Source organism: Polyodon spathula, chromosome 23 (genome assembly GCF_017654505.1).
Source record: "Polyodon spathula isolate WHYD16114869_AA chromosome 23, ASM1765450v1, whole genome shotgun sequence".
Taxonomy (NCBI): domain Eukaryota; kingdom Metazoa; phylum Chordata; class Actinopteri; order Acipenseriformes; family Polyodontidae; genus Polyodon; species Polyodon spathula.
Genome location: NC_054556.1, coordinates 4601766 through 4617808, shown reverse-complemented (window position 1 = coordinate 4617808; position 16043 = coordinate 4601766). Strand labels below are relative to the sequence as shown.

At 37.7% G+C, this 16043-nt stretch overlaps 1 protein-coding gene across 4 annotated transcripts in view; it reads right to left on the bottom strand.

The window, feature by feature from the left end:
* Positions 1–219: 219 nt before the first annotated feature.
* The window catches only part of LOC121297757 (transcription cofactor vestigial-like protein 4), a 52264-nt gene continuing 36440 nt past the window's right edge, over positions 220–16043 (bottom strand). For 2 of the 4 annotated variants that reach the window (XM_041224235.1, XM_041224234.1), the window contains 5 exons: positions 14153–14342; positions 9735–9821; positions 6723–6948; positions 6102–6225; positions 220–3068 (listed from right to left, as the gene is read on the bottom strand). In XM_041224235.1, the coding sequence (XP_041080169.1) occupies positions 2800–3068; positions 6102–6225; positions 6723–6948; positions 9735–9821; positions 14153–14342 (896 nt within the window). In that variant the 3' untranslated portion in view covers positions 220–2799. The remainder of the gene's footprint in view (positions 3069–6101; positions 6226–6722; positions 6949–9734; positions 9822–14152; positions 14343–16043) is intronic. The other 2 variants (XM_041224237.1, XM_041224236.1) reach the window with 1 other exon arrangement.

The following is a 16043-nucleotide window of genomic DNA, read 5'->3' as shown; positions in this document are numbered from 1 at the left end:
AAAAAAAAACTTACACTGATAGGATAAGCTGAAGCCAGGGAAGAAACTCAGTTGATTTAAAGACTGTGATCATCTCCAGCCTGGTACAATGTCCAGTTTGCTCTTACCTTGTCATGTGAGCAAATCTGATTGGTTGACGGCGATGAAACTGGCATACTGGTTGTCTTGTTACTTGGTTCAATAATTTGACAAACACAGAAATATACAAATAACACAAAATCGTGGTTTAAGAGCACTTTATTGTTCATTGAGGCTACTTTTAAGTACAAAAAAGGTGGCCTGCCAAAACCTTTTTTTTCAGGAGAAAAAAGGCCACAAAAGGAAGGATATAATACAGAATTACAAACAGTTTAGGATATTTAGAAGTACACTGTAGATGCATCTTCCATGTGAACACAACTTCTAAACGGTTTGGTGTTTCAGTTTACAGCTTTCCAAGAAGCACACCTGCCTGGCCGTGGGGTTCAGTTATTTAAATAAAAGTATAATTAATCCCAGACAGACCAGGTAAGTGTGATGATCTCAATGTGATAGTTACCTATCTCAGACAGGTAAATCTGAAAATATGTGAATATTTTTGTTCAGTTGTCTCATACACAAGAGGCAACTGTCCACAGAACAGCATCTTCAGTGTTCTACTGTTACAATGCTCAGTAGCCTTTAGCAATAATAAACTAGGGGCTATTAATGCTAATGCAGTGTTCTCATAGAATAACTGTGTTCCTGCACTTTTTTTTTTTTTTTTAAATCTTATTACAGACAAATCTAAAAAAAAAAAAAAAAAAAAAAAAAAAAGATCAACTTTTTTCTCCAAACAAAAAATAAACCTGCATGATTACAATAAAAAGGACAGGGAAAAATTAAATAGCTACATATCATTAACAAATTAATTGTTCCTCAAAAAATACCTACGCATCTTTTCTGTACATTCTTTACGCGCAGCGTAATGATGGTCTTAAAGTTACTATATAAAAAAACGTGTATATTTTTATTATTTAGTGATTTTCCTACAGGGAGTAGGATACTGAGTGCCAAAGCAGAAGAGAATAAGAAATACCAAATAAAATGGTAGTGAAATGTATATGTGATAGCCTTTTAACCTTCTTTCCCAGTATTCAATATGGAACAATTTCCAATAGAAGAAACCTGTGGGCCAAACTCATTTTGTGTCTTTTTTTCTTCAAGATGTTTGTTTGAATTTACAGTATCAAAGTATTCTGCATTGTACTTTATAATGCAAAGACTATACTGTATAGCACAATTATTTTACAGCTGTGTTGCAACTAGATACCTTTAGTTATTTATTTTTAACAAAATCTGATTTAGCACTTTACAAGGTAACTCTTTAAAAGCCCAAAAATAAACTGAATTGGGATGATGGAATGCATTGGCATTTGTATGACTTCTAGAAAGACACAAATGTAAGAGAAGTAGTTCAGTAAAAGCACAGCTGTGTTATTTATGACTGCCTCTATCATCCTAATTTCTAGTTAGTAGCTATCAATACAGAACAAATAACAAAGTAATGGAATACCTGTACAACGTTCTCTAATGGAGGAATGTATGCTGACTTGGCACAGGTCGATAAGTTTAAAAAAAAATAAAATAATAATAATCATTTCACAAGCTGTAAAAAATCTGTTATGCAATCCAGATGTTTGTAAGGTAGAAGTTTTTAAAACAGTTTGATTGCACAGACATGTTTTTAGGGAGTATGTCCACTTGTAGGCAGACTGGGCTGCCATTGTTAAGAATTACCTTATTTTATTCAGTCATGCACAAAGCTATAGCATCCTGTACCACGGATTAACATTGTATAGCTCTAACTGTTTATATAGAAGGCCTGTCCAGAGGCTGTCCTCTGTTGCTGGTTTCTACAATAATGAATATAAAATAAAAAATATTGGAGTACAACTGTACCAGCAGTAAGTTTATCTAGGACCAGTACTGACAAACTAATCTGAAAGAAAGTTAATAGTATTAAGATTCATAATGTCTATACATTAATAGATACCAGCTATTTAAAACATGCAACTGTTAGCACTATTGACCCTTCAAACATCAGCTCTACTCTAGCAAACTGCAGTGTTTAGCACACAAGTAGAAAAAGAAAATAAATGCCCATGTTTAGAAAATAATGCAGTCCAGTTGTGAGCAACAAGCATACAAATTAGTCCAAAGACAGAGATGTAGAAAGGTCTATAACCTGTATGAGACTTTCCCTTGCAAAAGCTAGTTTTGCTTTCGTGTAGAACGAAGCTGCATCACCTAACCATTATTGTCAGCGGTTTGCCCTCAAAGTACAAAAAAAAAAAGTATGTCTGATGTAAATTTGACAAGCAACCCCTACCCATCTTCCAATAGTGCAAATCAGACCTGGCCACTCTTTTCAAGTAAAAACATACAGCATTAATAACAGAAGAAAATCACAAAAGCAAACCACACCATTTCTACACACAAGAAACTAGAAAAAAGGCACAAAAAAAGAAAGCACTTGGGTCTACCAATGAAAGCATGGCTTTTTTTTTCTCATAGGGGCATCAGATTTGCATCAGAGGTTTCTTTGGTAAGGCAGGAGATTAGGATACTATGATGTATGGTACAACTCCAAACTTAATAGTTCCTGCTAGGTTATTTTTTTCATTATTGTGGGCACCGTTTTATTTCTGCAATGCCAAGCAATGTAAGCGAGCATGTTTTAAAAAAAGATCCTCCCCCCTTCTTTTTTTAAGCACAGTACGAAGCTCAGCCAAACCATGCATGTCACTCTTCTCTGCTGAAGGGTTTGTGGTCCACTCTTCATGAGACTACCGAAGGGGAGTGATTGTGGTTGACCATGTGGGAGGAAGGGGGGGACTGGCCCCTCCTAGAAGCAGACTCAGGGCTGCTTGACACACCATCCTTGGCAGCCTTGATCTGAAGCCATGTTTCACCCAGAGCTTTGGCGAAGTGGTCGTCTACAGACCCGGTAATAGAAACAGACTTTGTCATCGGTTCTGGCTCCTTGTAGTTCTTCCCAAGGCTCCGACGGAAGTGCTCCTCAATCACTGGGTCACATGCAGTGTTAGCTAAAGAGGAGAAAACAAGGCTTAGTACTAGAATGTCATTATTTTCATTGAGAAGCAGCAACAGTATGAATACTGTATTGCCTCATAGTGAGAATTTCTTCTGCTACCTAATGAAGACTATACATACAGAACTGTACTGAGAAAAGTCTCCAATGGTAGAATTGGAAACTTGTTGTCTTTCCGAAAGGAGACCAGTTACATAGGTCTCTCTGCCCACAAACCCCTGTCCTTTCTTTGTTTGGTCCTCCTCCTCCATGCCTCCACCTTGCAGCGTGCCTTGTCTAGGGGGAAGGTGGCCCCAAGTGCCACTTGTCTTGCCCGCTGGCCGAGCCATTCTTAATCACTGTAATGCATTCATCTCAGCTCTGCCAGCATAGGGACGTCTATCGAGCACCATTGGATAAGGCCACGGGCCAGATTGTAATGTGAATGTATTATGTATCTGACGGTTTTCATGTCGGGCCCACTTGTTGGCCAATTGTTCATGTGCCACTAGGCATATCTTTCACAACCAATAAACTGTTATTTCCTACTACTAAGTGGACGTCTTCTTTCTGAAAAAAACTTTTCAGGTTTTCAAGGCCATATACTATTGATATTTCACTTTTAAAAACATTACAAAATATATACACAATAACTCATCAAAAATCTAAAATGATGACAATTAGTATGTGGTATACATAGCACACGTGTTCGAAGTCCCACACATTACTGTTGCGCGCACACTCAAATATTGCATCCTCATCTTTGCAAAACACACTGATCACAGACCAGCAGCATAATCCCACTGCTTCTTGCAAACCCATCCTGCTGTTCAGAGGAATGCATGAGGTCATGACTGGCATGACGCCAGCTAAGAGTTAGAATGGTTAACATTACACGGGTGGCAGCATCGTGTTCTAAATTGCTGGTATACAAGTTCCACCTCTGTCCTGTCTCACAGATGTAGCTTCATATTTGGCTGCTTTAAAAGATCATTCTTTTTCAATGTTAACTGATCCCAGTTCCTGTAGATAGGAAGAGCTGCCGGAAATTACTCAATATCTTAAAACGCCAATATAGAGATTAAAGCCTTTTATACGGTCAAGAGTATTACAAGGAAACACCCCAAAAAGAATCCTCATTGGGGTGTCCGAAAACAGGATTTTATTTCTTCCTTGTGTGGGTCTAAAATAACAGCACAGCCTTCAAAACGAAATTCACAGGAGAAATGAGAGTTCCTTTCTCATGACCAATGAGAGCTCTTTTCTCATGAAAAGTATGTTTAACTACAGATATGCAATATTAAAAGTTTATTTTTTGTGTGTGTTTCTTTGAACACTGGGGTTAAAACAGTATATATATACACACACACACACACACACACACACACACACACAGTACCAGTCAAAAGTTTAAGTACACCAGCTTGAAACCAGGTTTTTCATGATTATCTATGCTTTTAACTGTATAAACTTATCTGTAAACACTATACTGTCTATATATGTAATTTAGTTTTTAAATGAAAAGGTATACATTGTCAATTTCAATGAAATGGTCAGCCAAAGCAAGGGGATTTCAGTCTAAAGCCCAAGTCAGTTAAAAGTCTGAAATGTGTATACACGGTGTTAGAACACTGGCCTAAGTATAAAAGTGTCTTTGTTAGATGTTCTCTGAGTTAACTAGCATGTAACCCAATTAACCTTTTGTCACCAATTATTGTTAACAGGTGAGGGTCCATAAGTACTATAAATATAGGTAGATTAGGCACAAGTTTGTCATTCCTGAATGTAAGGGAGCAGAAAATGGCAAAATACGCTCAGTTAAGCAAAGAATTACTGTAATTACTTTAAGAAATGAAGGTCAATCTTTAAGACAAATCGCAAGAACTTTGTAAGTGTCTGTAACTTATGTGGCCATGACCATCAAACGATCTAAAGAAACATGAGGACCGAACAAGGTCAGGCAGGCCAAGGGTGATCTCAGAATCAGAGAACAAGTTCATTCGAGTCACAAGTCTGACATCAACTGTTCAGAGGAGATTGCGTGAAGCTGGCCTAACTCGAAGAACTGCTGCAAAGAAACCATTGTTAAGAGTGCAGAATAAGAGGTAGAGATTTGCCTGGGCCAAAAAACACATAAACTGGACGTTTGAGGAGTGGAAGTAGTTCTTATGGACCAATGAGTGAAAATTTGAAATATTTGGGTCCAACCACCGAGTATTTGTAAGACGCAGAGAGGGTGAGCGCATGAGTTCTGCATGTGTGGTTCCCACTGTCAAGCATGGAGGAGGCAGTGTCATGGTCTGGGGTTGCTTTGCTGGTGACAGAGTAAGTAAGTTGATGATCTTTACCAAGTCCATGTTAAGCTCAATCAGCATGGCTATCACAGCATACTTCAGAGGCATGCCATTCCATCAGGATTACAGCTAGTTGGACAGTCCTTCATTCTTCAGCAAGATAATGACCTGAAACACACCTCAAAATTGTGCAAGATCTGGCGAAGAAGGAAAGTGAAGGACAACTCAATCTAATGACCTGGCCTGCCCAGTTTCCAGACCTCAATATCATAGAACTTGCATGGGATGAACTGGACAGAAGAGTCAAAGCAAAGCTACCCACAAGTGCCCTACATCTCTGGGAATTGCTGCAAAAGAGCTGGGAAGACATGTTGGCTGTTATTAAGGCAAAGGGTGGCTATTTTGAGGAATCCAAGATTTAGAGACAATTTCCAATTTTCTTGAACATTGCTTTGACACTCCTTATGTTTTGTTTTGTATATTGTAACGTGTTTTCATTTTCAAGTATTTACAGAAACATATATAACGTAAAACATTGTCAATTATGAAAAAAAAAACTAGTTTTCAGCAAGTGTACTCAAACTTTTGACTGGTACTGTATATATATAATAATAAAAATGGTGAGGTGTTTTCATTGTTTAAAGTCAAGGGGTTAACCATCCATGACCACTTTCCTCATATCACAGTTGCAGATAATTGAGGCATTCAAAACAGTTAAAAGTTTCTGATTATGAGTGGAGTACAATTTCACTTACTGTTGGAGGGTCTCCTGTAATTGGAAGCTGTGGCCGAGACACAGCCACTGTGGGTAATGGGACAGTGAGAAAGGTTGCAGTTTCGATTGCTTGCTGAGGCACATGTTATTACAGATGGTCGATTCTAAAATGGAAAAGACGACACACGGTTAATGTACTATAGGAAAGCGCAGTAAAAAAAAAAATATATATATATATATATTTTTTTTTTTTTAACCTAGGAAATATACACTACTGTTTTTTTTTTTTTTTTTTTTTTTTTATAGCATCCATTAAGAGGTTCATACAACTGTACAGAAAAGCAATCAAAAGTACCTAATTTTGCATCAACTTTTTGCTATCCACGCCCTACCCAGGAGTTAAGTTACAGCATACATCTTAAAAGCTAAGCTTAATGTATATTGTATTTACCCAAGAAAGGTTTAAAACAGAGCTTTTGGATTTAGAAAGTCCAAACCCTATTTTTATTGACCCAGTTTAACTGGTGGTTTTCAAACTGTGCCAGCTTCAAACAGTAATACAAGCTTAAAAATGTCAAACAGCCTTTTCTGAAAGTGGTGCAACATTATGAATACTGGACCGTACAACACATTTTATTTTTCAAGCCGCCCAGTTTCCTACCTGCTGCCGTTCAATGGGGCTCACAGTTGGCGAGATGCCGACTGTCCTGGCTGCGTCCATGCTGTTTTTGGTCAGTGCTAATGGTTGATCCATAGCCAGACTGGGGATGGTGGGTGCATACATGTGATTCGGATGGATGTTCATGGTGGGCGCTGCAACTCTCTCAACTGGGCTGAGGCTTCGATCTCCGTGATCCTTGCGGTAATCCCCGTTGGAAGGCTTTCCTCTGTAAATATAAATGGTCGCAGCTCTATGAAATACTGTAAAACTGCAAAGATTCTTACACTTTGAAGAGTTTGTAAAACTACAGGTGTCCCACTGTGTTTGTGTGCTGTATAACAGTACTGTAGCTCTCAGCCTGCAAATTAATTGTACTGATATAGAACATTTCCAAATAATACATTTATCAGTGTACCCTCAGCATTTGTATGTAACATTTAAATGTATTTAACAAGAACTATTTTATTATTATTGGACTGAGTTAGTTGATTAAGTCCTTGCATACAATCACAACTTTCTCTTATACACACACACAAAAACAAACCAAAAAAATAAAGGAAATCCAATACTACACACACACTTTAAAGGCATTGCTTTTACTGTACAACAGAATAAGTTTAAGATTTTTATTCTTTTTTGTTACTATTATTTAAAGTGTGGCTTCTGATAGCAATGTGAAATATGATGCTTGGCAGTTACTGAAAACGCTAATCCTGATTTATTAGAAACAGAAACACTCCAAGTTGCTCACAAAGTCTTATGTCACAATAAGAACCAGAAAGATATTCTCGCCAAAGCAAAGCAAGGTCTAGGTTTTTATCCCTTTCTTATTCAGGTCCATGTTGTTCGGAATCCGATATTCTGGAATAACGACAGCAGTGGCTTCATAGACATAAAACTACATCACATCTGATTACAAAGACTAGGCCTATATATTCTGGTAGTTAAAAAACTACATCTTAAAAAGTCTGTGAAGTATTTTAAATGATCAAGTCATTTGTTATCTTTGCTGGCAATCTCAATTTGGTTGTGGAGTTATTGTTACGAGTGTGCTCTAAATCATACTGGCAAGCACCTGGGGGCATTCATTTGATGAAACACCTGTAAAAGGTGAAAGTCTTTTCTGTTTATTTCTGACAACGAATGTGTCTTTGTTTTCCTAGGCAGGTCCAAAATAATAAGCAGTGTAATTATACACTGAGAATTTAGTTTGGGAACGGACACATTAAACTTGAGGTTCAGTGAAGTGTCAATCCAGAAAGCAGGTTGCTACATGACACCACTACAGTAACAAACAAGACTGAATAATAATAATAATAATATAATAATAATAATAATAATAATAATAATATAGACCAGGGATATTATAAAATATGCATGAGGTATGCAACAGTCATTCCACTGTAAAGGAAAAGTCTGTCTTCTTTAGAATCTTTTTTCATTATGCTCCGGCCTAACTGCTTCTCAAACATCCTGTTTAGTTGGATGTTATACCCAAACCACACATCCTGTCTGTTTTAGATGAAAAGATGCATTTCCATCCCCATTCCCTCACTGAAAGCAATGTCAGTTTGGGGTTTAAAGGTAACAACTACAACACAGGTTTTAAATGGCAGATGTCTTCAGCAAACTGTTTACTAGCAATTTACAAGAATGGTGTTAAAGGAGTCAGTGTGTGTAGCTGTGTTGTAGGTCACTGTACTGTACGCCCTTCCTGAAAGATCAGACTTGAAATATTGCCAACTGTAAAAGGGGCCCAGTCAGGGTGAATTCTGTAACGCTGCTTAAGACTGAAAACTGAATCTGAAAAATAGCTCAGAAAGTAAGCAGCAACTCCCCTCTGACTGCATGCAAGTAAACAGGCAGACCAACCTTGCTGCTACAGTATAACAATGGTTGGTAGTAGTTGGTGAAAGATTTGGAATGATAGGCACTTTCTTTGATGTACGCAAAAAAGTTCTATACCAAAACTAGGCACAAGCTCTTTTTAAAACAATCTGGTTCCCAATTCAGCTGCGAGTTAGGCGTTTCTTGTTCGCCCGCTTTGTGAAGCCTTTGAAGTAATTAGTCTCTAGGTAACCAGACAGGCGAGGAAAGCATCCACTGTGCACTGCAGCACTGGCCGGAAATGTTTCTCACCTCAAAACAAATGGCCTGAAAGAGAATGGGCCTGTAGTAATAGACGCCAATCAGAATACAGCTAAATATACAAAAACATATACACGTCCTTCCTTCTACTTCATAATTCTTATTATTTGTTGATTTAATTGTAGGCTTTACTTTGTATATCTACCTTCAAATGCTCCAGATAATATCCAGAAGGTTAAAGTTAATACTTGAATGCTTGTTGTTAAGATACAATCCAAGTCTGTAGCCAGAAGCAATAAAAAAGGTAATACTTTTATATAATAGGTAATACTGAGCATCGGAATGGGTGAAAAACAGCCACATCAGCAGGGGCCCCATATTAAACTGCTGTGATCTTTACTTTATTACTTGTTTGAGTTACAATTAACAATTTATGAATGCTTAAAAAAATAACTCTGGCCATGTTGTATATGGTACAGGACTTTTTGTTTTTATCAGACACTTCAAATGCAGCTCAGACTAAGCTCCATAGCAAACAGATAATCAATAACTTGTATAATTGTACAAACAGCACACAGTCATAGGTCAGGTATGTATTTACGCATGTCAGTGCTCACCTGACATCCACATTTCCTTTAAATCAGAACAATAAATGAGTCATCCCAGGTTACAGTAACTTTAAAAAAGGGCAACACGTGTTCTGTTGCTCCCCAGGCCTCTTACTGCAACTCCAAACATGCTTTTGAGCATTGAAAGGGATGAAGCACTGCTATAGCTGTATAACCAATAATAGCAACTACCATTACAGAAAAGTAGTGCCTTACAGTTCAATGAACTACAGATGGAAATATGGGGCTGCCATCTGTTTTCAAGAAGAAAAGTATAAGGGAATGAAATGGAAGTTGTTTTTTTTTTGTTACTAACCTCACTTTAACCATTGCCAAGAAGCATGAAGACAGCCCAGCGTCCTCCCACAAGAAAGCCTTGGGCCTCTGAAACTTGGCAGGCTGTCTAGTGAAGAGAGAGGGAAAAAAAAAAAAGCTGGGCATGCTTCAGGCTCCTTCACAATAAGAGTCCCTTATTTACCCCCTCAGTACTGTTAGCGTTCATTCAGAAGTGCTGGCTGCTAGTACATCTGAATTAAGAGTTTAACTTAAACACAGACGTAGAAACTACAGTATCTGTACCGTTTTTTTTTTTTTTTTTTTTTTTTTTTTAAAGCATTCAGGTGGCAGGATCATAGTGTATGTACTGCACTCATGTTGTTAACATACTTTTTAGGACAAGACCTGCATTTACAAGGTGGCCAGTTTCTGTTCTATTATATACTATATTAAACGTAATTTTAAAAAACAAAACACAAACAAATATCCTTAGACCCGCATCTGCCAGGCTCCCCTTAACCTCTTCTGGGGAGAAAGAAAAAAAAAAAAAGAGAGAGAAACACCCCTCTCCATAACTAGGATAAAAAGTACTTCTACAGCAAACCTGTTGACTCATTTGTGTGTCTCTTTGGTAGAATTTAGTGTATTATAGTCCAGTAGCACTGAGTGAAACATGTGAAGCTTGCTACCCTTGCCAAATCTATGCTTTTATCTCCAGCGGTGAAAGATGGGTCAACTGGACAAAAAGAGTCTGTGGCTTCTAACCTGGGGTTTTGCATTTTTATTTATGCTGAAAAGCACTGCTTAATAAATCAAACAAATACAGCCCTGTATGCCTTTGCTTGGACTTTACAATTCTGGACAATACACAACAAAGACTTCTGCTTTGCAAAAACAGAATACCTTGAAAATGCTTATTAGAGTTATATACAGTAGGCTAGGCTTTTTCTGTAAAAAAAAATAAATGATGGTTTCACACAGATCCTGCTGCTGTAGGTCAGTCAGAACAGATGCCCAAGGAATTTTTTTAAACAACTATAAGAAACTCCTCGCAGTTCAGTGATGTAAGATATTGTACAGTTATGACAAATGGAACTTAAATATGCAGTTTTTACTAAAATTCAATGTCAATAAATGCCATTCACTTTTTTATTTATTTATTTTAACAATGCTAATATTTATTTATGCTTCAAAGCTTGATCACTTACTATAGAACCTGAAAATAACATGCCAATACATTTTGACACTACCATCTTTACATTTACATATTCTGGCAACATGATTTCTGTTTTGCTGTTATTAGTACAATATACAGTAGCCTACATGTTTTCATTTCAACGTTCACTTTAACACTGGGGAAGTGGTAAGGTCACTGCAGGTGTTGTAAGACCACACAAAAATCGATTTATAACACAAATACAATCAATGAATAATGCATTTTTTTCAATTTAAATATGATTCATACTTTGTTGTGGTACAATTAAACTTTGGACCACAGTTAAGCAAGATTATTATTGTGTGTGTATTATTGTTAAGTTTTATGAGTCATACATTGTGTTATCAGACGTGAAGCTACCGATATAATGTTTTGTGTTTAAACTGGCTAAGAATTACCTGAACAGTGCTGTAAAGGACAAAAAAATCAATCAAAATAAACTAATGTAAATCTAAAGCAAATAACCATTGTTGAATTTTCATTTTGTGCAAATTAATCAGGGCAAGTAGTAACACAAATCTACGGAAGAACTTAAAACAAATGAAGGGACAGAAGTACAATAAAACTGCTTTCAAAATCTGCTCACTTCTACCAATAGCACAATAATACATGAAGATTACCATTTGGCCAATCTTTATTTTAATAGAGAAAGTAATTCCAAGTTTCCTCTGTGAGCCTTCGGGGTCAGGTTAAGCAGAACAAGCTCTCCCTCACTCCAGATGTTATCACACTTACAACTCTGCACTTCAAAGAGCCAACTCTGCTCATCGCCTTTTCCGTTTAGGATGTTTACTCTTCCAAGGAAAAACAACCCAATACATTGAGAAGGTATAAAATGGCACCAACTCATTTATCTGCTAGCGAGCGGGACGATAATCCTATCACTAAGTGTTTGCAAGTCCACAGATACTCTACATGCGTACAAACTGTGTTCAAACCAAAATATCGAACTTATCATTGCAGAACACACACAAGAAGCTAAGGTGAATCAAACATCTTCATACCCTCATTAACTACAGAGAGATAGTGCAGTCTACTGGATGGAGCTTAGAACAGTAAACTGTGAAGCTGTAATTCTGCGTTATGCAACAGATTTACTAGGGTCACTCTTCTGAGTTTGTGTGCTCCACACAGCGAGGTACATGTTAAAACAACAGTGAATTAGATGATTTCATCAGCACTGGCTACCTTGGCATGATCTACTAAACTACATGTGCTGGTTGGCAGGGAGAGAACCATGAGAAAGGGTTGTTCTGGCGGTTCCCAGCTCCCAGGACTAACTCTTATACGGTTGGGGGGGGAAGGGGGGGGGGGGGGGGGGGGCTGATGTCAGCCCTTCTGAGCACAGCTAGCTCAAAGGATAAGGAGGCCTTTGTTTTGAGCTGAACTGTGAAAATGAGAAAATGGCCCCTGTCTGACAAACAAGAAACCCACACAACACAGGTCAGTCCAAGCCCCTCTGCTTCATAATGTAGCATCCATAAGATTTTCTTTTGTTTTGTTTAAAATAATAACAGTGATAAAAGTACACAAACATAAACCTGCTTTTATTTATTTATTTATTTATTCCACAAAACACAAGTTTGGAGAAGACCCTAATTTCAGAACTTGCAAAATAAAGACCATGCAAGCCTTTCATAAAAATAGTACTTCTGTTATACACAGATCAGTTCAACTACTAGTGTCCCTTCAAAAGCTATTCAATGGGTGTTGCTTTGTAAAGCTTTACAAACCCCGACCCGCCCCCAAATGAGCAGCATTGTTTAAACTTCAAATGTTTAATCACAAATACATTACTGTCATAATAGAATTCTCTAACGTTCCACACATTTCCAAGTGATTGACACATTTTAAAAGCTATTTCACTGGGAAGAGAGAGACTCGGTTTTCAATATATTGTGTAAAAAGTGTATCCTAAAGCAAAAAGGGACTGGCAGTAAAGCAGTTTCCTCCCACACTGTTCTGCATGCTCTTTCTTTCTAACCATAATAGAAACCGGACACATCTCACACTCCAGATAACTTGATAAGCATCAGGTATCAGTTATGTGTTCAGTACAAGGGCAATCCCTGTGCACTGCATTGCCACCAATTAAAATACCAAGACAGCCAGTGGTAATAACAGGGTCCCAGAACCCAGGCCTGCTCTGCTGTAGCCCCATCCTAACCCCAAGAGCTGAACACTGGACCATATCTTACAAACAGCACAGTACTGTGTTACCGATGAATAAAAGGTCAATGTGTCATATTGACAGCATTGATGTTACTTAAACATAAGCTCAAAATATTATATGTAAATAAAGGTACAGCAAATATGGCCTCCAGTCAATAGTCATATTTCCTTATTAGAAAACAACAACCACATCTGAACATCAAGGTGTGTTCACAACAGCAACACATAAAAAGGCGTGCAGACTGCCTAGCCAATCCCAAGGTCTACATCACAACTATGCATAAGCAAGATTTGTGTGCCTTCATTGTTTGCTTTCCTTCCAGCACTTGACACTAATTTGTTACACAAATTCCAAGGCTGTGAACTATAGGCGGGCCGTGGTGACTAACACCTCAGTGAGTTATTTAACAATAAATAGCCCTGTCTGTAGTCTTATGACTGAACACAGCAGTCCGAAACAAGCAGGAATGTGTGGAATCCAAAGGGCCTCTTGAGCAGCCATGAAGGGACGGCCAAGCACCACAACAAGCCATGTGCTCCAATCACAGGCCAGGAATGCAAGGAATTCTCAGGCCTCAGCTCCATGCCAACCATTGCACTATTCAGAGAATGAGAACTGAGATGGAAAATGTTTTTTCTTTTTAGCATTTGATTATTTTACAAACACCTCTAAAGCAATTTCAGTTACTGTCAAGTAAGGGTTTGTACATTTACTATACCAGTGAAACAGCTGGTAACCCCAACGTGGCCTACAGAGAATTCGCTGCACTCAAGGCTTATGGATGTGTTGTCATAATTATATAAGTTTAGACATGTTATAGTTGATGGACTGGTTTTGGCTGGTTGCTCATAATGGCAACAAACTCCACTCTTATTATACCCAGGGGTGATTGAACATCGTCTTGAGGCCTGTGCAGGTCAAACACAGTGAAGCCCAAGATTTATCTGCCCAGACATTAAATGTGAAAAAGGATTTGTGTAGCAGACTGTAGGTATTTTACTGTATAGACAACACAGAAATAGTAATACTACTACAAATAATAACACTATTAATAATCATAATAACTTACAGTTGTGCAGCAAACAATCTGCTCATTTTGGACACATGCTCATTGTCACAGTCCACGTCATCCTCTCCTTGGTCCCCGTTGTACTTTCTCTTATTTGGGCTGATGGGAGGTGGGCCTGTCCGATGGTTGCTGATAGCAGAGGACATTGGGATGGACTGCATTCTGGGTTCACCTCTTAACGCTGCTTCACCTACAACACAAGTTACGTATCATTATTTACAACATTTCAACTAAAAAGTAGGAATATCTGCATTCACTTTTCTGGATTGTCCAATATTAGTTGAAATCAAGACACTGTTTTGTACTTGACTCACAAGTAGTTTTTATAGACAGGTTTTCATGCATACCCAAAATTCATTACTGTATTCCTTTGAATTCAAGACGCCCCCAGATTTAAAATGCAGCCCAAATTTCCCACCATCAGTTTGAGGAAAAAAAATAACAGCAAATAAACATGCATTTACAAAGATACAATCTCAATTACGCATATGAAGGCAGTTTGCTGCTTCTCATTACTCACACCTGTTTTTCTCCCAATTTGTGAACTGTGGTATTGCTTTGCATGTCGAAAAATACGGGGGTCGGATCAACAGATTAACGTATTTTTCAGATATGTCCAAGCTGGTACTGTTTGTCAGAAACAATGAAATTGTAAAAGCTTCTCTTATAATTCCTCAGGAAGCTAATGACGCTTCTTTGAAAATGACTGACTTTCGAGAAATGGGCAGTAACATTTTGGTTCGTCTTTTCTCTGCAGCAAGTCATGTTGCTGCTTGTGTAATCGGGCAGCGACATCTTTGTTAATCTTTCCTTGGCAGTCAGTCACATTGTTGTTTGGGTACTCAAGTAGTCACGTCTTTAGTTGGCGATTTTAATGCATGCATCACTACACTGTAGTTGAATTCAAGACGCAGACTATTTTTGAGAATCAAAAAATTGGTCAAAAAGTGTGTCTTAAATTCGAAGGAATACGGTACCAATGCTCACATACTGTTGTTCCAGCTTGATCCTCCGAAAGAATGCTCTCACACTGGGCTTTAAAATAACATGGCCATGCAAGCTGTACTAAGCTAATAGAAGAGATTCGGAGGTTGTACAAATATAATACATTCAAAGTATTTACTTAGAGTGCAGTTTGCAAATTAAAAAAATAAATAAATAAATAAAGGTTGTCCCTCAACACGACTATTTGGGACGAGTCAAAACACAAAGATCATTTAGCCTGTAATAAGATTTATGATTGTGCAACCAAAACAGTTTGACAGGTTTACTGATACACTTACGGCTTATTTTCAGCAGTGTAGGCGTTATTTATACCTAAGCACCCTGAGCCTATTTAATGTTTGGTCACTTTGTATTTAGCATGTACTCAAGGTCAATGGCTATTTGCAAGTCCATGATAAAAAAAAAAAAAACACAAGTGTTTCACATAGCACACATAAGTTTGGCAGGTCAGTAAAGAATGAGTGTGTAACAGGTTTACCTGAAAACTGTGGTGTCTGTAAAATGCATCTGGCAAACATACAGTAACTTACAGTACAGTATAACTGAAGGAAAGGCTACAGTAAAATTCCAGCTGGCAGCAACGATCCATTGGAACTTTCCACTGAAAATTTAAGTTTGTTAACTACAGTAGAATACTAAAAAAGTATGAAGACTTTTACGAATATGTTACAGTGTATTCATTGTATTAATGCATTTATGGAACAGGGCACTAATGCACTGCACAGTGCTTCATGCTTGTATAGACAAATTTGTGTTGTTTTGTTGTTTTTTTATTATAAAAACAGACACATAAAAGTGTCTTTTCCTCTGCTTCTGATAATTCTTGCATATAAATACAATTCAGTATACAAGATTGTCTCACTGCACTGGCAATATAAGTTATGGG